Here is a 27057-nt window from a genome sequence, read left to right as displayed (position 1 = left end):
AATAAATAAAATCTTTAAAAATAAAAATATACCATGCAATATGGATATACCAAATATGTGAAATATAATAAATCCCCACAAAATGGAGATAATAATTCCTATCTTTACAAAGATTTGCGAGGATTAGATGAGTATTAAAACCTGAAAAGACCTTACCTATCTGAAACATAGTAAACTCTCAAGTAAATGTTGGCTCTAGTAATGATCATGGGATCAAATTAGGAAAATTATTAACTCATAAAACAAAGATTCAATATTTCTTTTTTTAAAGATTTATTCATTTATTTTTAGGGGGTAGGGGGAGAGGGAGAGAGACAGAGCAGACTCCCCCACCCAAAACACACACACACACACACACACACACACACACACACTGAGTACAGAGCCCAACTTGGAGATTTGGACTCAGGGCTCGATCCCATGACCCTGAGATTATGACCTGAGCCACAACCAAATGTCAGACACATACCTACTGTTCCATCCAGATGTCCCAAAGGTTCAATATTTCTGAGGAGGATTATTAGACATAATGTAAATGCTTTAAATATTTGATATTCTATACATATTGAAATATTAAAGCTCTTTCAAACATAAATAATTTTAGAGGCCAATGAATATTTACTTCCTAGCAACTTTCTAAAACCTTCCATTGAAAATAAAATAGTTCCTATTTATGATGCCCCTTTTTCAAAAGTTTTTATTTAAATTACAGTTAGTTAACACCATGTCATACTAGTTTCTGGTGTACAATATAGAGATTCAGCACTTCCATACATCACAAGTGTACTCCTCAATCCTCATCATGGATTTCACTCATTGCCCCACCCATGTCCCCTCTGGTAACCATTAATTTGTTTTCTAGAGTTAAGAGTCTCTTTCTTGGTTTGCCTCCCTCTCTCTTTTTTGTTTCCTCTGCTTGTTTGTGATATTTCTTAAATTCCATATATGAGTGATATATGATGTCTTTCTTAAGGAAGAAAATCTCACAGTAATAACATGCTCATAGTTTTTAGTATCAAATTTTATGAGTACCTGGAATTAAAGGAAAATTATTTTCTTAATTATCAAGAAGTGACTCTTGGTAAGGTTGTTCATTACTTTTAATATTTTAGAAATGTTGGGGCACGCAGAAAATGAGAGCTGAAGGGCTGTCATTAGCAGTCTACAAATAGTAACTATGTTCCAGGCAAGATCCAGTCTAAGATCTGGATTGGGCCCAGTAGTTTGGATGTCTGGTTTCTGGTCCTGTCCACTATTAATTGTTTCACCTTGACATTTAGCAGAAAGTTGTGGAGGAAAGACCGTATCAAGATGGCCGACTGCCACACACCTCCTTGCTTTGCACACTGAATATGCATCTGTGTGTTTCCATGCATAAAAGTTGCTTAGAACACCACCAGCTGACAAAAATTTTGAGGAATTGATAAGGAATAGAAAGCAGAAGGGACCAGAAACAAAATTTTACAGAAATCCTATCCAAATCACAAGCAAAAGAACACTTCCACAAAGGAGAGACCAGGTACAGGAGGGCTTGAGGCAAAGGATAATCAGTCATGAGAAGTGGGCTTAACCTTGTGTTATTAATATCTCTGAGACTTTTTATTCTCAATAAGTTATTATTAATGATTTTCAGTGAAAGAAATATGCTTTGTAATTTTAAAAATCTTGTGTAACTTTCTGTGATAGTTGCAGCCTGGAAGTCTAATTCTGGGTCCCCACCCACACCACTCCCACATCTTTAACATGGTTAAAAGATGAGATGCATGAGGTGCCTGAGTAGCTCAGTCAGTTAAGCATCAGCCTTCAGCTAGGTCATGATCCTAGGGTCCTGGGATTGAGCCCCACACTGGGCTCCCTGCTCAGCAAGAAGTCTGCTTCTCCCTCTCCCTTTGCCCCTCTTCCCCTCTTGTGTATGGGTGTGTGTGTGCATGTGCGCGTGCACACACACACCCTTGCGCTTTCTCTAATAACTAAAGGGTGCACACACACACCCTTGCGCTTTCTCTAATAACTAAATAAAATCTTAAAAAAAAAAAAAAGGTAAGACACAGATGGTGGAAGGGCACAATTGACTGTGTCTAGTGAATCATGACACTCGTGTTTCAATCCTTCAATTAAGCAAAAGTTTTAACTGAAATTTTGGCTAAAAAATGCCCAACTTCCCTAAATTAATTAATCGATCTTTAATATATGTATGCCATGTTTTTGTATTTTAACAAATACATTTTACATTAAATATATCTTATGTTTCTAACAAAGGCTCAAAGCACATACTTTGTTTAGGAAACTATATCTCAGAACATTTTATATGCACCTATATGAATTTTTATAAATTTAGATTTTTTCTAAAAATAAATAAAAATAAAATTTTTATAACAATTCATAAATTTAGATTATTTTTAGAAAGAAAGTTGAGAATTCTAGAGATAATTTCAAACACATTTTCAAAATGCTTTCTCAATAAAACTGTTCCAATAAACAGTTTTGTAGGGATTTTTTTTTTTTACATACGTCACTACACCTTAATGTAAAAGAAATTATTTTGTTGGGAGGATTTTTAAATAATTTTTTAATTTGACAGCCACTTGACATCAAAGAGAGGATCTAGGGGATCACTGGGTGGCGCAGCGGTTTAGCGCCTGCCTTTGGCCCAGGGCGCGATCCTGGAGACCCGGGATCGAATCCCACGTCGGGCTCCTGGTGCATGGAGCCTGCTTCTCCCTCTGCCTATGTCTCTGCCTCTCTCTCTCTCTGTGACTATCATAAATAAATAAAAATTTAAAAAAAAAAAAAAGAGAGGGTCTATAGATGTGAAATCTTCTCTTTTTGTTAAAGAAAATTGAGTAATTTATACTAAGTTCAAGAGTACCTTGAAGCACTTTGTCACAAGAAAGCAGCAACCTGAAAAGATTTTAAAGCCTGGTTTTTAAAAATACATAAATAAATATAAATAAATAAATAACAAATAAAAATACATGAAGCCTCTAATTTTTATCTCACTATAAACTATTGTAATGATTACACTATGTAAAATAATTTAATCCATAAATTCCCTTAACCAAAGAGGGCACATAACAGTTCATGTTGAAATGCAAAAGAAGACGGACACCATGAGTGACGACCCTAGATCCAGAACGGCAGAGTAGAGCCTCAGGAGCCTTCACATGCAGAGACCAACCCAGCAGCCCACAGTGCCTGGCAGTATGTCCATCCTGCTTCTTTCCTTAACGTCCAGATGTAGCACCAATAATCAGAAACCTCATCTACATAAACACAGAAGCAGCAGCATCCCACTCTAGGAGATCAAACCTGTACTGCTACAGCAAATTACCGAAACTAACTGTGTAAGCAATACAATTTTAGTGTCTCACTCTCTCTATCTAGCATGGGTTAGTGAGGTGCTCTGTTCAGGGTCTCAGCAGACTGAAATTAAGGGGTTGGATGTAGCTGCAGTCTCATCTGAGACTCAGGGTCCTCTTCCAAGCTCATTCAAGTTAGTGGTAGAATTCATTTCCTGAAGGTTGGAGAATAGAGGTCTTCATTTTCTTGCTGGCTGTGAACCAGCATTACTCTCCCATCCTTAAGACTGCCCTCATGTTGTTGCTGGATTGACTCTTTCTTTCTCAATATAGCTGTTTGGTTTCTTCTAGGCCAGCAACCGAGCATCTTCCTCACTTCACTGTCTTTTAAAAGGCTCATTTGATAAGGTCAGGCCCATCCAGGATGATCCCATGTTGACTGGTCTTATCCACCCTCAAAAGGAGGTGATTAATTACGTGGTGCGTGTACACCAGGCGGCAGGATCTTGCGGGCCATTTTGGAATTCTGATGATCATAACCCAACCACACCTTACACAAAAATTACCTCAAAATTGACCACAGACTTAAATGTAAAAAACAAAACTATAAAACTTCTAGAAGAAAAATAAGAGAAAATCTTCGGCATCTTAGGACTTGGTGAAGTGTTCTTAGACATGATACTGAAAGCATAATCCATAAAAGAAAAAAATAAATAAACTGAATTTCACCAGAATTAAAAACTTTTGCTTTGCAAAATATCCTGTTACTATAATTAAAAGACAGCTACAATAGGGGAAAATATTCGCAAACCACATCTCTAATAAAGAACTAGTTTATAGAATATATTTTTTATTTTTTTATTTTTTTCCTTTTTTTAAAGATTTTATTTATTTATTAATGAGAGACACAGAGAGAGAGAGAGAGAGAGAGAGAGAGGGGCAGAGACATAGGTAGAGGGAGAAGCAGGCTCCATGCAGGGAGCCTGATGTGGAACTCAATCCCTGGACTCCAGGATCATGCCCTGGGCCAAAGGCAGATGCTTAACCGCTGAGCCGCCCAGGTGTCCTGAGAATGTATTTTTTAAAAACTCTCAAAACTCAGTAGGAGAAGACAAACAGGAACTGGTAAGAATGAAAAATGGTACAACCCCTTTGAAAACTAAAAACAGTTTGGCAATTTCTTTAAAAATTAAGCATATACTTATATTTAGCCCAGAAATCACATTCCAGGGCTTTTTCTCTAGAGAAATTTTTTAAAAATTGTTTAGGCAAAAATCTGTAGATAAATGTTCATAACAGCTTTATATGTTACTGCCCAAAATTGGAAACAACCAAACTGTTCTTCAGTGAACAAATGGCTAAACAAATTGTGGAACATCTACACCATGACTACTAGTATAACAATATAAAGGAAGTATTGATAGCAACTTGGATGGATCTCAAGGGCATTATGCTGGATGGAGGGGGGTAGGTTGTCAATCTCAAAAGATCATATTCTGCAAGATTTCATTTATTAATATTGACAGAATTATAGAGACAAAAAGCATTTAATGGCTACCAGGGTTTAGGGATGATGGGGGGGAGGGTGCTGAAATGTCTATAAAATGGTTAGCTGATGGAGATCTTTGTGGCGATGCAACAGTTCTATATCTTGAGTGTGGTGATGGCTACCCAAACACACATATATGATAAACTGTCACAGAACTATACACACATACTGTACTGATGTCCATTTTCTGATTTTGATATTGTACTAAAGTTATATAGGATGTAACATTAGGAGAAACTGGATGAAGGAAACTATTTTTGCAATTTCTTGTGAATCTATCATTTAAAAAAAAGGTAAAAAAAAGCAAAGGAAAGCAAAGTACATATGCATGTCTATAGTCTGCTAATGTTTCACTAAAAAGGGGTATATATACAAATTTCATTACATATCTACACATGTTTTAGAAACAAACAGAAGAAGAATAAAACTTCTAAAAAATTTTAAGTGATACCTGCTTATCTGGCAAAGGCCTAGGCTAGATTTTCTTAGATCTTAACCAGTCTTCTACCTGTAATTCCCAAAGACTGCTTTATATAGGCACATGAAAAAGACAATCTAGAATTTTGTTTATCCACTCAATCTGAGAGGATGTCAGATACCTGCTCAGACAGGTGTCACAGTTGTGTCATAGTTGTGCCTCAGCTATTCTGGGGCCAGAGTACAGCCTGTGGCCTCAAATGAGTCCATGCAATCTGAGGGGCATATGTACCCAGATCTAGTCTCCAAAGTCAGTCCCATGTCTGCCCTAAAAGGCCAGTGAGGTGACCTACCACCCTCTCTACCACCAGGAATCATCGAATGAGTTGGGATGTAGGGGAATAAATAAAGATTTGATAAAATCTTTGCCCAAAGGTGTTCTTGCTTCCTTCATAGTTTCCATACTGTAAGGCCTGCCGGGACCCCAGTCCTAGCAACAGCAGTTACTATGTGCCAAACATCACAGCATGAGCTTTGCATACTTCTAATTCTGGAAATTACCCCATAAGACACATATTATCTCTACTTTACAGATTAGGAAACCATGGTTCAGTGATGCTGAGTACCTTATCCAAGGTTACCCAGATCATAAAGAATGGCACTGGGATTCAAATTCATGCCATTCAATTCCAAAGCCCATGCTCATTCCATGTGATGCAAATTTCCCAGGTTGCTTTAAATTTGGGGTTTAGTGTTTTATTTGGTTTGTTTGTTTTGGGCTTTCTATCATACAAAGTTTCTCAGTAAAATCAGAAGTAATCTAGGCTTTCCAAGTTTCAAAAAATGCACAGCTGGTCTATCACAACATTCATTTAACTGTCAATTCAACCCATGCTTTCTCCTCTACTGATGGAAAGGGTATAAAAGCAAAGTCCGTCTTGAATTTTGCTATGAAACCAGGATTTTTGAAGTTCTCAAATTCAATAATTATTATATCACACTGACTCTGAACAACCAATTTTTGCTTATATAATGGAAATAAATACTTATTTCAAGTAAAGTGATTTCGGGTGATATTTTCTTGAACATTTAATCCCTACTATAGAATGGGTTCAATAAACACTTGCAACAAATTAATGAATCTCCATTCTGTCCTAATATGTCACATAATTTCCACACCGCCCCCCAAAACCTCTTTGGATTCTAGAAAAATGTAATTTGAAAAAAGGCTATGAGATTGTTTTAAAGAGAAAAAAAATTAAATTAAGCTTACAAATTAAAACAAACCTTCTATTATTCATATGATAAGGTTATTTTGGAAAATGACAAAATGGAAAGACAACTTCTCGTGTGTTTAATTGACTTATATATGTAAAATGATAGTGTATTGTGCATCTTTCAGCTGCCTGATGTGAGGATCTAACATTAAGAGGACTCTAAGGGGACTCTTCTTAGAACAGGACTCTAAGAAGTTATATTTCAAAAAAAAAAAAAAAAAAAGGAAGCTATATTTCATTTCCATCTTACCTACTACAACTAGGGAAGGCATTTATCTTGTCATATCTGAAAAGTTACCTGGCAGAAAAATGACCTTTTCTTTATGTAGAAACTAGGATTTTGGTGAACCAAGCAAGTCTTTCCCTTCTCTCTCATACGAGATGCTTTCCCATTCCTGGACAGACCACTTTTAATCCAAGTTGTCCTAAAGGGTTTTGTGCATGTACTAGAATTACTATGTTGCCTTTAGAGACTGATCTGGGCCCCTGCTATCCACTTAAGATTAGGTACTCTTATTTATTTAGTAAAGGGCTTGCTTAAAAATACTTTTAACTAAATATTTAATGTAATGTACATACAGACACTAAAATGCTTTATAGTAATGATGGTGACAATGATAAGAGTAAATGCGTCAGGTTATTAGAAGAAAAAATTTTGTCATGAATATACAACCTCCTTAGTTGAGCACAACTAAAGGCAAAACAGCATGAATTGATGCAGTATTGTACATAGTTCAGGTATACTTTTGTTGGTGTCATTTTTATAAAGGAAAAAGAGAATATCAAAGTTCATTTTCCCCTTTTTGCCATTTGAAATGGCCCTGGACCTGACTTATGCCATCAGTCAAAATTTTTACTGGCACTGCTTTGAAGGATGTAAATATAGTAGCTTTTCAGGTATGAGAAGGAGTCTCATGGGAAACCATATTCAGCAGAGTTGCAGAATACTTCTGCAGCAGATTTTTTTTTAAATGATGTTTTCTTTATATCATGTTTAGAGTCTAAACTTTTTTCTGGCCTCCACTCAACCATGGCATATACAACTTAAATGTGCCAAAAACAAGACCAATTCTCTTTCAAATATGTTATTTCCAACCAGAACTGAATCAAAGCCAATCCTGAGGCTAAATGTGGCTTCCAGACGGATGGTGATTACTGCTTTTATTATGCTAAAGGTTACGGTAAAGGAAGACCAAAGGGATAAGTAGTGACATTGGTTTCCTATAAGAATATGGAAAAGAGATCACCAAAATAATCAGAGACTGAGAAAAGTTTCTCCTGGAAACTTTTGCATGTGGACATGAGGTCATAAAAAAGAACAGTGATTTGAAAAATTCTAAAAGAAATAAGTTTCTCAGAAGGTAACTGCTAAATTAGTAATAATAATAATAATTACCTTGCTTTAGGACTTAAAATTTTAAGCAACATACCATATGTTCATCATATGGTATATTATACAATTGGCACTGGGTTTATTAATTAACAAAGATTGATAAAATTAGAGTAGTTTAGTTAGTGGCTAACATAGAATTAACTGTGGGTCATAGGAAACCACGAAGAAGCTCAACCTCATTACTTTAGCTCTCCCTCAGGAAAAAATAAATTATTATAGTTTCCACTCTTGAGCATCTACTATGTCTTGACATCATGGTAGTTTAATAATGGGGATTATTAAGCTGCTTTGGATGCTATTGAGAGAGATAAGACTCAGTGTGGAATGAGTGTACAGATAAATTTTTGGATTCAATTGTGAATGGTGTGAGCTGGTATTCAGGCAGTCTAGCTTTGTCCAAATGTCAAAACCATAGCATCTGGCACTGACATGCAGAAATGTTTATATGCACTTTTGATACCTAACAGTACAGTCCTTGGAGATCAGAGTTACTTGACTACTATTCCCTCCTTATTTTAAGTAATAGATACACCTGTGCAGCATGATTTAGACTCAACCAAAAGAAGGACATTTTCTAGCTCTCTAAATAACATACATACAAATCTGAACACGGTCTGCTTTCCATGGCAGAATGCATAATCTCTTTTAGCCTGTACTTGCAAAACAGGAAGTATTTAGCACCATTTACCTATAAAGCTTTTGAGGCTCAGAATCCATAACTGATTTTCTTAAGAGCACATTGCTGGGATCCCTGGGTAGCGCAGCGTTTTAGCGCCTGCCTTTGGCCCAGGGCGCGATCCTGGAGACCCAGGATCGAATCCCACGTCGGGCTCCCGGTGCATGGAGCCTGCTTCTCCCTCTGCCTATGTCTCTGCCTCTCTCTCTCTGTGACTATCATAAATAAATAAAAATTTAAAAAAAAAAAGAGCACATTGCTAATAAGTGGCACAACTGGAAATCAGAGATCCATCTAATTCCAAACTCCTTGCTCTTTTCCCTAAAATGCACACAGTTCTGCCTCTTACAGAGGCCACTACAGAGAAAAATCTGTTCATTCATTAATGTATTCAAAAATATTTCTTAGCACTTATTATGTTCTAAGTGCTGAGGATACAGCAGTGAAAACCAAACCCTGTGCTCATGGGTCTTACATTCTAGTGAAGGACAAGTAATAGACAAATATATTTGGTCCTGTTCATTAAACGGGGTCAAGGTCAAGGCTATGAAGTATGAAGGGAGAAGGCTGGCTACTTTAGTTAGCGATGAGAGAAGGCTTCCATTGCATGACATTTAAGTAAGGCCATGAACGAATGAAGGAGCAAGCCTCATGAAGATTTGGCATAAGGCATGCCAAGTAAAGGGACCAGCAAGCTCAAAGCCTCAGACATGGGACTATGTTCTGGGTGTTCAAGTTACAGCAAAAAGGTCAGTACTGCTACATACTCAGTGAATGAAAGGCAGAATGGTAACAGAGGCAAGGACCAGATCGTGAAGAGCCCAAAGGCAAAATGAGAAGTTTGAATTTTAAGGGTGATGGGCGACCATCTAGTTTTGTTTTTTTTTTCTAGTTATATATTAAGAAAGGAATGGCACATTCTGATTCACATGTTTCTAAGGTGGGAGAATAATACATGTTTAAATTTCATATTGAAACTGAGTAAATAAAAGACTAAAAGAGCAGATTATTTCCCCTAAAAAAGCCAAATGGCTCTTATTTTTTTAAAAAAATTTTTTAGAAGATTATAAAACCAGGTTAGTGATACATTGAGGCTCTCCCCACCTTTCCACTTTCCAAAGACTACTGGCATGCGTGTGCACATTTCATGGTTCCCATATAAGTGCTTGTTTTGTTCCTCTTATGTTAGGAACGGTAACATCTGGGGTTTCTTTTTGTAACTCCTCTTCCCTGACTGCACATCCATCCTCTATCACCCAACCGTCTGTCAAGTGCAGGGCTGGACACTGAGCAGGAGTTCCATACATACTCTTTCACCTTGATTCAATTAAGAACGTATTATGGGCATGGTTCTTCATTTTAGAGTTAGTGAGACTTTCAATTTCAGTAATAATGTGGACTGTACTGAGAGTGCCTATTTATCTTCTTCAAAAGATATTTGGGGCTTAACAAAGGGCACTTTATATTCCAATAATCTCTGATGTACACTTTTGGGAGACGGAACAAAGTGATAACCAGCACTTCCCGTTTGTCTGTTTCATAATCAACCTACAAAGATACAGCTGCTTTAATCAAATATGGTAGTGTAGCAAAGGCACAGCCTCATTTTAATCTTCTGGGGATTCCGTATGCAAATTTCCTTAAAGGAGTAGTGTTAATACAAAGAGAAAAGTTACAGAAATAAGTGATTTACAGGACTGGGAGCTAGTTGTTCACTACCTAGAGACTGTTGCTCAGTCCATTATTTCAAAACAAACAAGTTTTAGAGAGTGCAATTGATCTCAGCTACACTTACACATACAGAGAAAATGCATACACATATACATACAACACTGAATGCTTCACCTTTCCTCTTTTCACATAAAACTGTCAGCTATACTTATGAATCTTAGCAAAAGACATCTATAATTGGTATCTTTACATTAATTTGGACAGATGTGCTAAAAGAAGCCATTTAGCTGGAATTATTAATAATACTGTTACTATATTGAAATTTTTTCATATTCGATTTAACTAAATCGCAAACAAGTGTATCAGATTCTTATCAGAGAATCAGATTGGAGTTGTGGACCTGAATGATGAGAAACAACTCTCATGTTATAAAAAAATTATATCACTTGAGATTGTTACTATATATGCTTATATTTATAGGGTCATGATTTCATTGGAGTACATACATCTAACAAGCCAAAGGATTCTAATGAATTATTAATGATTTATTGTGTAAAATTCTGATACAATAGTCTGCTAGTTTCAGTGGAGCTAAAAATCAACACACACACACACACACAGTTTCTAGCTAGCCTGCTAATTATTACAACCAAACAAAAATTAAGGAAGGATGTCAAAATCAAATCAATTTTTTTTTTAGAGAGAGAGAGAGAGCAGGGAAGGGGGTATGGTCTCTCTCTCTCTAAAATAAATAAATCTTTAAAAAAAATAAAAAAATTTTAAAAATTTTAAAAAATAAATCTTTAAAAAAATATAATACACTATATGTTGATTAATTGAATTTAAATAATTTTTTAAATATTTTATTTATTTATTCATGAGAGACACACACAGAGAGGCATAGGGAGAAGCAGGCTCCATGCAGGGAGCCCAATGTGGGACTTGATCCCAGATCCTGGGATCATGCCCTGAGCCAAAGGCAGACACTCAACCACTGAGCCACCCAGGCATCCTGAATTTAAATAAAATTTTTTTTAATTTAAATAAGGAAATTTTGGTGTGTTCAATATAATGAAATACTTAAAATGAGTATTCTTGTATGTACTATGTTTTTGATAACAAAAGTGATATATATATACAACATACGTATAAGATTTGATGTGTCAATGATTTTTTAGAAGTTTTCTAGCTTGTGTTGTTAGATTTACATGTAAATTTCTTCTTAAACTCTCATTTGGCAAGTCTGAAGATTTAAGGTAATTATTCAGATTGGTATAAATCTATAATCAGAGAAATTTGATGGACATGACTATTTTGTACAGCAAGTGTTTTACATGCAATCTAAGTGGACATTCATGCTAGCATTAGTAAACTGGTAACTTCTGTATTAACAAATTCTTTTTTTTTTTTTTTAATTTTTTTATTTATTTATGATAGTCACAGAGAGAGAGAGAGAGAGAGAGAGAGAGGCAGAGACACAGGCAGAGGGAGAAGCAGGCTCCATGCACCGGGAGCCCGATGTGGGATTCGATCCCGGGTCTCCAGGATCGCGCCCTGGGCCAAAGGCAGGCGCCAAACCGCTGCGCCACCCAGGGATCCCTGTATTAACAAATTCTTTCACGAACGTCTTACCTGTGATCATTTGTTTCTTAGTCATGGATTTTAACACCCAGAATCCACTGCCCATGGTATACTACCATAAAGACATAATAAGAAAAATATCTGTAATTGTCCCTGATTTACTCTTTATCAGTCATGGTTGTATCTATTGCTCAATGCTAACAAGAAATCATCTAACTTCTTAATTTGCAGTAATTATAAACTTGGTAATAACCCAAAACTTTCAAAGAATTCCCTTTCACTTCATGAAGAATGTAACATTCCTCAACTCTCGGTAATAAAAATCATGACTCGGGCACCTGGGTAGCTCAGTCAGGTAAGTGTCTGACTCTTGATTTTAGCTCAGGTTGTGATCTCAGAATCATGAGATTGAGCCTCATGCTGGGCGTCATGCTTTTTTTTTTAATTTTTTAAAAAGATTGTATTTATTTATTTATTCATTCATTCATTCATGAGAGACATGGAGAGAGAGAGAGGCAAAGACAGAGGCAGAGGGAGAAGCAGGCTCCATGCAGGGAGCCTGACGTGGGATTCAATCCTGGGTCTCCAGGATCATGCCCTGGGCTGAAGGTGGTGCTAAACCGCTGAGCCACCCAGGCTGCTGGGAGCCATGCTTAAGATTCTCTCCCTTTCTCCCTCTCTGCTGCACCCCCACCCCGCACTACCTCTTTCTCTCTAAAAATCAACAACAACAATAATAATAATGACTGCTATCTTTTGGTGGCTTTGCATAAGACGCTGTACTAAATGTCTCACAAACATTATATTCTCCTCCTTTGTCTTATGACATAATACATGTACAAGTTTAAACTGCATGTTTTAATTTTATCATTTCCTTCTCAATTTTAGGAAGATTAAAAACATGGAGTTTCTTCCTTTAGCCTTCAAATTTTCTGGGTAAATCATTCCACAAGATAACATTCAACCAAAGATCTAAGGCTTGAGGACCATTTTAATCCTTATTAGCAAATATAGAATATGTGCCTCGTTTAAATATATCACGTATACCACTTAGGCTTCAATGTTGGTTTGCGAAGCCCCCACCACATGAATAGAACCTACTTCAAGGATTTGTTTTCAATATGCTTTTTTTTTAAGTAAGCTCCATGCCCAGCATGAAGCCTAATGTGGGACATGAACTCACAACCCTGAGATCAAGACCTGAGCTGAGATCAAGAGTCAGATGTTCAATTGATGGGGCCACTCTGGTTCTCCTATGTCCTCCTTTCAATTCTCATGAGGTTACACCAAGTCAGGTTCATGTTAGTTAATATGTACTATAAAATATACTCTAAACAAAATACTGCCCTGCAACACCTGAAGTAGGATCAGATATCCCCCAGACAAAAGGAGCAAGTGTGAGTTAAGTAGCCCTCACTCAGAAAAGGGGTGAAAATGTTTAGCATTTCATGTTTTCCTCACGAGTTACTTCTGAAGTTAGTCTGCCTCCCAAAAGTAATGCCTCTTTTTAGTACACATGATGAGACTTGTGGCCGTTAGGGGGCGGTGAGGGGGGAGGCAGTACTACTACTGTTACTAGAAGGTTCTGAAACTGAACAAAAAGCATTTAAAGCTCCAAAATTACTCACCCTACATTTCATTGGTTACTTAAATTACAGCATTTATGCAACCTCAAATAAAACATTTCTTAACACTGTGATTCTGATAACTCCAAGTTTAACTTAGTGCGGAGACAAAGATTACCATAATTTGAAAAGATTTAGGATCACTTTCAGTTCTTTTTCAATTCAACTCGCACCCCCTCTCTTCACACACACACACACACACACACACACACACACACTTCAAAGTAATAACAGTCTGTTTAATAAAACTTAAGGCATCTGTGGAATTATTACCAGAAATTACTTTTGTACCTAGTTTTAGACTGAATGATTCACTGCATTTCCCTTAATCCTTAAGTTGCATATTCATTGCTGTATTTTCCTCTAAGTGCCGTCACTTAAATTGTCATGTAAAATAGGGCAAATCAGGGTCAGTTTATATAAGCGGCATCAATCTGAAGAACTTCATCAGTCTTTATTTCGAGGCATTATGCAAAGAAAACTGACATTAAGAGAGCCTTAACTGACAGCAAATGAAATCAATCAGCAAATCACTAAGCCATAATAAACTCACTCAATTTGTAGATAACCCTTCCCTTTCCAGGTCCTCACCTAGGCAGTCCATCAAACACTGTTTTTTGTCCAAGTAGCTAAAATGAATAGCAATTCTGTGGCAGCACTTGAAAGTTCAAGCGCTCACAGGCTTCGGTCTCTCAATAATAAGTATTAAAAGGTATTATCTGGTAAGGTTATACTTAAATAGGCTTCAAAAATGAGAAAAGAAAGATATTGAAAGGGTCAAGTTTGGGATTCAATTTTTGCCTCTTAACATTAATGACAAAGAAATTATATTCGTATCACTTTGCAGTTTTTTTGCCTTGAGCTACCTAGTGTTGAATACTGTAACCAAAAAAATAATAATTTTTAAAAGCTCTGTACTTTCATGTTTTGTGTTTTTGTTTGTTTTTGACTAAATGTGCCTGAAACATTTCACACGCAGGCAAATACTGTCATTTCAGAGATGGAATTTGAAGTCCCTCTAAAAAAATAAATGGTTGTAAATAAAGGCCACAGAGTTAGAGGAAAATATGAGAACAGCAGTAATTCCTTAATTACTTTGTGTAATAATTTCTCAAATGGAAGTATATTCAAAGTGTTTACCATGGCTTTATACTGAAATGAGGCACCACTAAAATTGTGAACACCCTGTTCTGCTACTAAAGTGAAAACTGCATCAAATAAATCATCAGTCAAAAACCTCAAGAGCAGAAACCCTAAAACATTCCTTGATGTACTGAAGTCACTTGTTCTGCCTCCAGGCCTGTCTACAGTTCCCTCCCCTATGGTTTATACAGCACAGTACCATGCAAAAAGCATCCTTGCATGCATATTTTCCCATCTGATTCCACCACCACCTCCCCAACACCCTGTCCTGTGAAAGAAAGTAGTAAAAGCTGCACCTCCTGCACCTGCAGAGGAAATGAGAACTCAACCCTGAACCTGCAGTCAGGACTTGAATCCAGGCGTTCGGACTGTCACACGGTCTTTCTCCAATAGTATGCTGCTCGTCTTTTCCCCACACAAACAGAATTATCTTACCTCTTCCAAATGCTAGGCTCTTAACAAAGTAATTCCCATTCTGATCGACACCATGTTTCCAGCAAACTCAGATGCACTGAAATCTGCAGATTCATTGTTGTCAGTTTCCCTATAATCCGACTGCATTGCTTGTTTTTAGAAGGACAAAAATCTCCATCTGAAATTGAAACCTAAGCAAGCTCATACCTGATCAATGAACGTTTGTATGCCAAATATTCAAAGGCATACAATTTTAATCTTCAAACCTCTTTCATATCCGTCATGACCTTCACGACTGCCCCAAGATGCAACTGGACAGGTATCATCACCTCTTTGTTCCAGGCGAGAAGCTGATGCACCCGAAGAGCTGAGGGCCCAGAGCCCCCCAGAAAATAGTGATTCTGGCCTAGAATTCCAGTAGCACTTCCAGCCTATTCATCCTTCACAAGATAGGACAACTGTGTAATCCTTGCAAAAAAACACAACTGGATAAAATAATGACAATTCCTGATAACTGTGCAATTTGAATCTACTACGGAGGAAGTATTTCATCTATTCTATGGCTGGCTCTGTTACTTTGGAGTAAAGCTGCATAACCGCTTCAAACTCCTGGGATATGGACTCTATGATTTTATCTTCTCCCTAAATATTCTTCCTTAGAATAAACAAAGGAAGAAATTATTAAAAACAAAACTGGAAAAAATGACTTTATGAATCATGCCTAGTTTGTAAAGAATTCCTATCAGATTTTACTTAACGTCCGTTCAGATTACTGATACCAGATCATTCCCAGAGGGACTAATTCATATTTTTAGCTGAGTTAAGGAGTAAGGATTTAGGAGATTCGCAATATGAGATTCTATGTAACAGAAGCTTTATACAGATGTATTTCCTTGTCCTCACATGTCATCCTGTCATTTTCAAAAGGCAATGATGAAAGTCCCAACACCAACCAAAAAAACTCTGTTGTTTCAACTACCACCAATCTGAAATAAAACCCATGATGGAAGATGTAAAATATCTCAACTGCTAAATATTTTAAAAAGAACTTTTTATAATTCCTAGCTTTTTTTTTTTTTTTTTTTTTTTGAGAGAGAGAGCAGGAGGGGCAAAGGGAGAGAGAGTCTTCAAGTAGACTCCATGTTGAGCGTGGAGCCTGATAACAGTTCAATACCACAACCCTGAGATCATGACCTAAGCTGAAATCAAGAGTTGGATGCTTAACCAACTAAGCCACCCAGGCACCCCCATAATCCTTAGCTTTAAAAGATATTTTTTAGAAACCTTAGCCATTAGTACCCGAGCTATGTTTTAACAATAAATATTTTTAAAATATCTCTTTTTACAATAAGTCTTTTAAAAAATAAAGTATAAGGATGAAGAAAAGAATGGTAGTATGTATCACCTAGTAAAACATCTGGACCAATAAAAGGTATAATTTGACATTGTTACTCTCAATATTCTGCCCTAGAATTCTGATTGATGTGTTCCCCTCCCCCACTCCACTACCACCCTTACAGCACCCAAAACCAAGTGCAAATCAAATAAGCAGAAGAAGAGAAGAAAGGAAGAAGGGAGAGAAGAAAGCTGAGAAGACAAGCAGTGATATCAAACTGCTCTAGTAATGATGGACATGCTAGATATTCTTGGTCATCAAGAATCATAGAAGATACAGATCAAGGACCATGAGGCCTGATTTACAATGACTAACAACCAATAAGTTTAAATGCAAAGCAGAATTCTACTTTTTTTTTTTTTTTTTAGAGAAAATGTGTGTGCGCACAAGCAGGGAGGGGAAGAGAGAGAGAGAGGAGAAAGAGAGAGAGAGTCTTAAGCAGGCTCCACACTGGGATCTCCATCTTAAAACCCTGAGATCATGACCTGAAATCACAGGCTGAAATCATGAGTCAGACACTTAACTGACTGAACCACCCAGGTGCGCCCAGAATTCTAAACTTTTAACTAGCAAATAACAAAAATGTTTTTCTGACAACTCACCTCAGACAATTTTTTGACAACTACCTCAGAAAACGCCATTTACTCTTCCTGGTGTCAACAGAAAAAGTAAACACACTAATTCTTACACTCATCCTCAAGTCAGGCCTCAAATCTACGTCATTCAGAGGCCTCATTGGCACAACCTATATTCTGTGGAACTATATACAACAGCCCTCAAGCATAGGTGATGCAAAGGATGGCATTTTTCATCAAAATGCATTTCTTCTCACAAGAACTATATTATTTTTCCAGTTAATTGTCTTTCCCTAACAAACAGCTCTGCTCTTCCCTGGACAGTACCTTCTAAATTTTGAAGAAGGTAGCATTCCAACACTCTATTTGATCTCACAACCTAAGTCTAAAATCATTTTATGTTTTTTAATTTAAAAGATACTTTGATTTTAGAATTTAAAGAGAGTTGCACAAACTCTTAAAAACTTTATACGACCTCAAAATCTTTTTGATACCTTATTACTAAAATGATCCTGCTTACCAAAAGATCAGATTTCTAATAATATCAAACATTCAAAGCAGTGTTATGCACCCCAGTAATAAATGAAAAACAGTATCTGTGAAACAAACAGCAGTCACACAATGTATTCCCCTTACTGAGTGAACCCTGGCAACTCTGTAAGTTAAGAACCTTCCAAGAATGGTTATCTAAAAATCAGGGAAGATCTAAATTATAAAAAGCAAGTAACACTTCCCTTTAGTCATGGAAAATAAAGACCCATACTTTAAGGAGGAAACCAGAGGGCTAAGAGAAGTCATTTCAGAGTAAACTGGAAGTCTCTTCCAGGGACAACTGCGGAATGTGTATCAAAGCCTTAGAATGTACATAATCTTAAATGAAACCACTCCACTCATTTATCCTAAAGAATAATGCAACAGTGAACAAAATAAGGCAACAGTGAACAAAACAGTGAAGGGTTCCTGTCCCTGGGCAGCTAGAAGACACCAAGTGTTTACAATGTACCTGTCACTGTCTGAGCACTTTAGATGTGTTAATCCATTGAATTATCACCCCAACATGATAAGTTAGAGACTTTTGTGATCTCCATTTCACAGATGAAGAGGCTGAAATATACAGTCTAAGTAACTTTCCCAGTTAGCTTCTTTTGGATTTCTATTCTCTCCACTATTTCCTCACAAGTGAAATTGTATTCTACAGACACACCCTACCTTTATTCTTTGCCCCTCTTGACCATCGTAAAGCACACACACACGCACACACATAGCCATAATTTACAAAAGGCAGAAAGGTATGATTAAAAGCATGAATGGACCCTATTCACTGAATATGTAACATTTAGGAATTTACTGCATCTCTATAAATTTTAGCTCCTTCCTTTATAAAATAGATAAAATCAGGGCACCTATTCAAATGGCTGTTGCAGGCATGGAGTGGAATAGTAAATGTAAAGTGCTTAGCACAGTAACGGGTTCAGAATAAGTACTTAACAAATGTTAAGTACTTTTCCCATGCTGGAAAAGACCGACAGAATATTGGCAATATTCTTTGTTGTTATTGAATTAGGGTAGACATACAAACATTATATGCCTAATAACTGCCAGATATTAAATGTATTGCATATCCTAATTACTGTGGGAAAAACAATTCAAAGTATAAGATCATGAGTAACAGGTACTATCTCTATAAAATATGGGCAGAATATTTCTTATGACAAAGTCCTCAGCGTTCATATTGTACCAGACTTTTCAGCTAAAGCTAACTTGTCTAATCCAGGTATTTTCATTTTTTTCTAGTAGACTGATATGCCAGTTTTGATACACGATTATTTGGGAGATAAAAGCACAGGTAATAATAGATCTGGTCCTGCCATAGGAGCTTAGACAAAGGGTTTCATTGGAGACCTGGCCTCAAAGGAACATCAGGTAACCTGGATAAGTAAATGAGGAGCTAATGATGATCTTAATCAAAAATTATTTAAAGCTTTTGAAGAAACAAGAAACAAGGAAGCATAAAAGAACCAAATGGAAAGATACAGAGAAAAAGACCCTAAATAACCATTCCGCAAAATAAACTACACACACACACACACACACACACACACACCCTTAAAACGAAAACAAGCTTCTGTTGCTAACTTCATCTTTACAAGGGTCCCATAATTGCTGTAATCATGACAGCCACCATAAATTGCCTGCTTTCTTTGTGGTGGGCACTGTGTTCTCTACTTTACATGCCTTCCCTCATTCAAGTTCTACTACAAGCCTGAGAAATTGGTAGGACTTCACTTTTTTTTTTTTTTTTTTCAGCAAATTGAGGCTAAAAGCTAGCAGATCTTAGAGACTAGATTTTTCTGAACTGAATTTTCTCCTGTAGGAGAGCATCAGTCACATGCTCTTCTGGGTCTGGAGAGAAAGGGTAATCCTCTTCGCCATTCATTCATGCTCACTGTTCTTCCTTCCATCCAGGGTTATACCTGTAACAAAGCTTCCCATGCTGGAAAAGACCGACAGCGACAGCTCCCACTGCTCCAAATAATGGCAGCACAGGCTTGCCAAATGGTCATACACCACCACATCCTCCACAGTGATCCTCTCTTCAACATAATCAAAGAGCGTGCACTCTCTAAACAGTTCATTTCATCAGCACAGACTACAAAGCTAAACACATACTGAATTCCTAAATATGCAGTCCCACTTAGCATAAATATACATATTTATATACTGCAAAAGGTGAAAAGTAGCAAACACTCCATAATATTAGCCTGTCCCATGGAAACAAAATTTTTTATCTGTGAATTTGTCCATGAGATAGCATAAACTATGACCCACGTCTTACACAGAGGCATGATGTATATTTCATAAATGGAAGGAAAACCCCACTATATATTTCAAAAGCTGTATGCTTACCATTTAACAGAAGTGTCTAGATTTTCATCTAATATCAGATTTTACCAGTTTAGGCTTTGCAGTTAAACACACCTATGCTTGAATTCAGGCTCTGGGCCCTGCCACTTACTTGCTGTTGATCTGTTATAGGAACTTCTCCCTCTGCCTGTGTCTCTGCCTCTCTCTCTCTCTCTCTCTCTCTCTCTCTCTGACTATCATAAATAAATAAAAATTAAAAAATAAATAAATAAAAAAAATAAAATGGAAATGAAGCCATCATTTGACATAGAACGCCATATTTGACAGATCCATTGTGAAAAGTAAACAATACGATGTATTTAAGAAAGCAAGCATGATACCTAGTCCATAGTAAGTACTCACTGAAATGATAGCTACTCATAGTAAAATGAAGATCATCAATACTACAGAGCCTTTCTTCTCAAAGTACTCCAAAGCATATTACCAATTCTGTGTGTGCCTGTGTGTCTGTCTGTGTCTGTGTAAAAAACACTGTTATGGTCCAAATCACGTGTTCTTCTCTGCATGGAATAATCAACTACAATATCCATAACTAATCCGCAATGTACACCACGACATGTCAGTGCAAAAATGTGCCCAAGTGTTTAGATATTGGCGATGTGCATAAGCATTTTTATTAGAACTTGGAAAAGATAGTAGTTTGAAATAGGGGTCTCTACATTTCCTTCTTGCTATTCACTGATGTCGGAACCATAGAGAGTTTGTGCTTTTCCTCCAAAATATGGCAGTGTGAGGATCAGTCTCTTTCCAAATCACCCAAATCTACAGTTTGAGGGAAGTCATTATTTGCAAATTATGACAAGTACTTAAGCCCTCTGAGATTCTGAATCAAGATAGCCAAGTAAAGGATTACTTTACAGCCACTAGAAAAATTTCAAATCATATTGTATTTGTGGTTACAATGTATTCATAAATAATAAGCAAATTTAAAATGTACATCTTAATCTCGTACTAAATGATAGTATAGTATTTTAGCCTGTAACTGAAAATAAAAATATTTTATGCTTAGTTTTAAATCACATATATATTTAAAATATATTGGTGGACAATCTAATGAGAGAAATGAGTATTCTTCTTTGTAGAGCATTAATTTGGGTACTAACAGCAAATTAAATTAGAGTATGGAGCATGTAAAAAAAATTAACATAGCCCCACTTGGACTGACATTAATTTTTATACAAAATTAAAATTTCACAGCGTTATAAACTAAAGAATGATAAAGTTTATTTTAAACCTCAAAATGTGAAACAGAAACTGAGTTTTAAGAGATATTTATCTTTCAGATACACTGAAACATCTAGATTGCTACTGAACAACAACAAGCTCTGTTGAAATATTGGGCTTCCTACAGTTTACATGTTGATAGGTTTCTCTAATAAAGGCATTGGGCATTAAAAGGTGAATAAAGTGCATATCAAATTTTGTTTTGTCCAATTAAAAAAACATGTCCTAACCTGAAGGAAGAAATGCTCATTGTAACACAGGAGTCGCCTCAATCAGAAAGAGATCTGCAGCATCTAAAATGAGTATGTTTTTGAAAATATTTTCTTTGTTAGGTTTATTTTAAAGTTACTTGGGGTTTCATGATTTGGGGCTTTGAGTTTTATAAAGGAAATAACCTGGTCTGCACATACTATGTTGTTCATTAAAACTAAAAATGAAGGAGTAAATAAATGCTCTTTAATGCAAAGTACAGTACAGTACCACATTTGCTTAAAGTACACTGCCACATAAGAAATGTTGGCTCCACTTTGGAATTAACATTAAAAATTTTCAAATATGTCTCTTGATAGTTTTATCGAAAAGTGATTTATTTTAAAACAAGAAGAGAAAAAAAAAAAAACAAGAAGAGCTACAAATTGAGGCCAGCTTAAGAAGATAACAGCCTAGTGTCTTATTGTCCTCTGCTGACAGGAAAGCATGTTCTTTACATACTGTACTTAGCTATAAAACACATATTTTTCCTCAGTAAAAAATCTTTTTCTGGATTATTTCATAGGCCAGTTTGAGGCTGTAAAGAAAAGAAAAACCATTTATTTGTGAAATAGTGTTCCATGGTAGAAGAGAAATTAAGAAAAATTATTTGTATCTCCTTTAAGTTATTCACAATACTTTGAGGCTTTCATTCTCTACAGTTAGTGCAATTTATTTTTCTACACGTCTCAGTAGCAAACAATGTTATTTAGACTCTAACCTGGCACGCTACCACCTCTGGTCCGCCCTTGAGCCCCTCCATTGCAAAGGTCTCCAGGTGGAGTTTGGGTAGCTGCAGGGTGAAGTCATTCCTACTTGCCGCAGTCCGTGACAGCGAGATCTGATCTCTGACCTAAAGGGAAAAAAACAGCATCAATGGTAATTCCCCTTCAGACACATTAACTGGGATGAACTGGGTCCCCTTGAGCCCACTGAGTGGACTTGCATTGATCGCTGGACCTGAAATCCATGAATAAATTTAGGACTAATTGATTTTTCGTTGCAAATAAATCTCTAATTCAGAGTGCTGGGGGAGAATGTTAAGAAGAAAAAGCATCCTCCTGCTTGGAATGAGGGAGGGAAGAAGAGTCACTGGAGCTCTTCTGATCAAGAGGTTTTGAATTATTTTTTCACTGTTCCAGCCTCAAAAGAAAAAAAGAAAAAAGGAAAAAATATCCACAAAATCGAAAACAAATAGCAATCTCCTAATTATTATCACTTTCTTAATAACACGTTTAATTTAACTGGTATTAACTGATACATATTAGACAAGATAGTTATTAGGTGTTAGTCTTTGAAAAGAAAACTTCAATAATATGCACCCTGGAATAAAAACAAATACACTCAACACACAAGGAGACTTAAAAATATACTAGCCAGAGGTTTATTTGCCCATTTCCTTCTTAACAAACTTGAGTCTTAACGATTAAATACATATAAACCAACTCGGTCATACAACTTCTAAATAAGATAATGAATAAATCAGTGGTATTTGTACAAAATTTTAAGTATTCGTAAAGGTAACAATACAAACATACCGCAGCTATACAAGAGAAATGCCAATTCTCTCGCCGGTATGGGTATCACAGGCAGTTGATATTACACTGCCACCTTCTGGACAAATGAGAAACTACTCCCCATATACTATGTATAGATGGAAGAAAATGCTCTGAAACAGATCTGTTTTCATTTTTAATTTCCAAACTTAGTAAAAGCTTTAAAATTTTCACATCTCAGTTTTCCATAAGATAAGTTAGCTCTAATCTTTAGTTACATAGTTTAACAGTAGTAGATTTCATACATGGGCATATTTTCTAAGTTTACTCAGGCCTGACTTGGTTTAAAAAATGTCTCTCTCTGCTACCATGTATTGGATAAATATTATGCAACTAGCTAAAAGCCACAGAATCAAAATTTTTTGATGAAATAGTAAATGTCAAGAATGGGAGAACTATAAAAATAATACTAATTTCTCAAATATATATGTATCTATCCCCACTTTTCCCTAAGCAACTTCAAATGTAACTTGGCAACACATATGATAGAAAACTACTCCTTTGCTTTTCTATTCTATTTGGGAAGCTTGTAAAACCTGTTTGAATTATTGCTTATTTTATGAATGAACTATCACACTTCATAGGGTTTCCTCAAGTCAGCAAACACACACAAACATCTGATGACATCTTTAATTGTTCATGCTAATCTATGGTTATAAAAATCTTTATACTCCCAAGTTGAGAAGAATTTCTGTCAATAAGTGAATGTCAAAGTGTATGCTATAAAAAAGACACTGTAATGCAATTTTTATAATGGTGTGAGTACTGTATGCACACTGGAGTTCCAATGCAGAATGTATATTTATCTCTAACAAATATTCTCCAGGGTCTTCAGTCAGAATGAGAATGCTTTTAACTTACTTAACAAAATAAATCCTATTTTACAAATATATTTGCTTTAGATTTTATATTTTATATGTATCGTTACCCTCTCTTGCTTTTTCTTGGTCACCAATGCATGCTCAGATAAAAGAAAACATTAATGTGGATTAAGGTACTGAGAATTTATCAACATCAAACCACTAGTGTTTTGCCTTCTACCCTTCTGAACCATAGTCAATAGATCTAAATATTTTACTGCACCCTGGCCAATTCATTGTTTGATGTTTAAAAACTCACCCAGAATCAAAGAAAATTTATTAAATTTGAGCCCCCAAATGAGATACTATTAGCTTTGAAAGTCAAGTTTAACTGCGATATTGATGATTCTCTTTTTTCTGTGACAAAATTCACTAGGGAAATCCTGGAAGTCAAAGTACAAAAGCAGATTGCTAATACGGGCAAAGGGGGAGGGAGGACCATAAGCAATGTAGGTATAATCCACAACACAGTTCCAGCACTGGAGGTCCTTTAACCTGATTATTATCAGGCACTAGACTTCAACTGTGAAGCTTGACATACAGGAATAGTAAGCCACATTTTATAGTCTCTAAATAAACTTGCTAAACAGTACTAACCTAGGGCCTTTGGCAGTTAAAACTGTGACTCCTTATCAAATTAACATTCTCACTACAACATTATTTAATTTGCCAAATTAAATCATTCTTATATTAGTTAGGGGAAAAACATCAAAATGCAGTTATTTTGCAAAACCAAAGCATGGGCATCATAGTTACAACACTATTGGCATATGCATGTGTTAATACCTTTATTTACTTATAAATGAAGTGTTGCATGTTGACAATGCCTTCAAGGGAGAGTGATATGTAACAGATATAATATCACAAATATTTCTACTAAATTTCAAGAGTTGTTTCCACTTTTACATTAAGCCAGAACTTTGAGAATAAGCATCTAAAATGTTCCTCAAGTATTTCTAGAAAAAGTTTTTTTGCACTCTTGAAAAGGGTCCGACTAGGAGTTCTACTTTAAAGAGTACAAGGAGGGCAGCTCGGGTGGCTCAGTGGTTTAGTGCTGCCTTCAGCCCAGGGTGTGATCCTGGAGACCCGGGATTGAGTCCCATGTCAGGCTCCCTGCATGGAGCTTGCTTCTCCCTCTGCCTGTGTCTCTGCCTCTCTCTCTCCCTGTATCTCTCATGAATAAATAAATAAAATCTTTTAAAAATAACAAATAAAGAGTACAAGGAGCAAAAGCATCATGTAGAGAGAAAACAAAACAGTGACACAGGACAAGTAAAATTACAACCAGGCAGCAAAGAAGCAGGAAGGGAAGGTGATGAGGAACAGGAAAACATGTAGGGTGAAAGATGAGACTGTTCACAAGAGTGCAGAAAGCAAGTTTGAATTTCAGAGTGTGAACAAGGTGGAAAGAGATTCAACCCAGAACGGTAAGAAAAAGGACTCTCCTCATATTGCATTAAATTTGTTCATGAAAAACAGAAAACAGTCTGAAAACAAAGTAACCAAAATCAGAAAAGAAATAAGTGAGATTTCTTTGGGAAACACTGCCCATTAGCTGTAAAATTATTCCTTTCAAGCATGAGAATCTAAAATAAATTTCCTTACTGTCAAAAGAATTTTGAAGTAACAATATTAGGAAAGTAAAATCACTTTTTTCCCTATGAGAAGTAGGCTCACCTTTTAAGAAACAGATTTTAGTGTGAACTAAGATTAAAACAACCACTGTCACCTGTCTGTACGTTAAACTATAATTTCAAATTTCAAATTAATTTGAAATTATAATTTCAAAAGTTAGTCTTTAATTGTTTACAATGGCATATCATTATTCACCCTTTAATTAAGATTCTATACCCTTTTCACTGTGGTTTATATATAGCTGTGAGTGATAAAATATATATAATACTAATGTTTTTCTACTTCAAAATGGGTAACAGTTCATATTTAATATATATGATTAATTTTTCATACAATTTCACAATATAAATCTCATTTGTCAACTTATATACATTTTTATAATATTCTATACAACTATTCAATTTCATAATATTTTGACAAAGAATAAAGAAAACATACCTACATTACTACACTCTGAAATTTTGATTTTTAGAAAAGTAGTTTGCTTTTTCCCTTCCTTATTACATACTTTCAGAAAGCACATGTTTCTAACAGATATGCCATAAGACACAAGAGAAACAGGAGGTGGATAGAGAAAAATAAATGAAACTTTCTAAGAAGTCAAAATATTGTTATGAAATATATATTTATTTTATCATCTCTAGTTTCAGATTGAAGTGATTCATAAGATCCATGCTCTTATTCCTCTGATTGGCCTTTACTCACAAGCCAAAAGTCTGTTTTCTAATTTTCTGTACTCCTACCATAACACAGAAAAGCTATTCCTGGTAGACATATCAACTGTGAATTACATTAGTCATTTTTGGAAAAACTGCTCAACTCTCAAAATGTGAACCTGCATGCTGTATCATACACAGCTATAAATCCCTCTGGACCTAATGTTCCAAATTAAGAAAAAAAACATACACTTATTTATAAAATGTGACACTAGCTGTGTTTTTACCAACAGGACACTAAGGAAGTAGGGCTGTAGAGAGAAATTCAGATACATTGATCCCATACAAAGTTATACACAATGCCTGTATCTTAAATGTCTGGGTAAAGTATGTGATAATTAGGATTTCACATCATACCCTTAACCTGGCTAAAATGTTACTTACTCCAATCTAGTTTGATATCTGTTTTTTCAAAATAAACATTCTTAAAAAAAATAAACATTCTTACCACGGATGGTGTCATCAAGTACGGACCTCTACAGTGTTCCTGTAACCTCATCTCCTTTCTTAGCACTGCATGTTTCCGTTCTACTTTGCTTCCACTTCCTGCCTTCTTCTGTCCCATTCCCTCCTCTGCACTTCCTTCCACCTCCACTGATTCCTTCTTGCTGTCCCTTCTCTCTTTACTCTATTTTTCATCCTACACCAGAGGAACTTAAACAGTTTTTCAACCTCCGCACAAAAGAGCAGTATGTACTTGGCACAGTACAGCCTGGGAACCAAACCCAGCCCACTGCCTGTTGTTGTAAATAAAGTTTTATTGGAACACATGACACCCATTCATTTACCTATTGTCTCTGGCTGTTTTCCTGCTACCATGACATTGTTGAAGAATTAAGACAGAAACCATATGGTCCACAAATATTTACATCTGAC

General features: G+C 36.0%; 1 protein-coding gene across 15 annotated transcripts in view; it reads right to left on the bottom strand.

Moving 5' to 3' along the window:
- Window positions 1-27057, bottom strand: part of CCDC171 (coiled-coil domain containing 171) — a 403894-nt gene that overhangs the window by 144722 nt on the left and 232115 nt on the right. For 13 of the 15 annotated variants that reach the window (XR_013387817.1, XR_013387815.1, XR_013387816.1 and 10 more), the window contains one exon: window positions 22136-22267. The exons of 1 other annotated variant lie outside the window; for it this stretch is intronic. Coding sequence is in view for 11 of the 14 variants with exons in the window: in XM_077912032.1 (XP_077768158.1) it covers window positions 22136-22267 (132 nt within the window). In the remaining 3 variants the exon portion in view is untranslated. Of the gene's footprint in view, window positions 1-21800; window positions 21953-22135; window positions 22268-27057 lie in introns of those variants that run through there. One more of the 15 variants, XM_077912041.1, reaches the window with a different exon arrangement.

The sequence above is a fragment of the Canis aureus genome, chromosome 10, assembly GCF_053574225.1.
Source record: "Canis aureus isolate CA01 chromosome 10, VMU_Caureus_v.1.0, whole genome shotgun sequence".
NCBI classification, from domain to species: Eukaryota; Metazoa; Chordata; class Mammalia; order Carnivora; family Canidae; genus Canis; species Canis aureus.
Note: the sequence above shows the minus strand (reverse complement) of the source record. Positions and strands in the feature narration are given on the sequence as shown.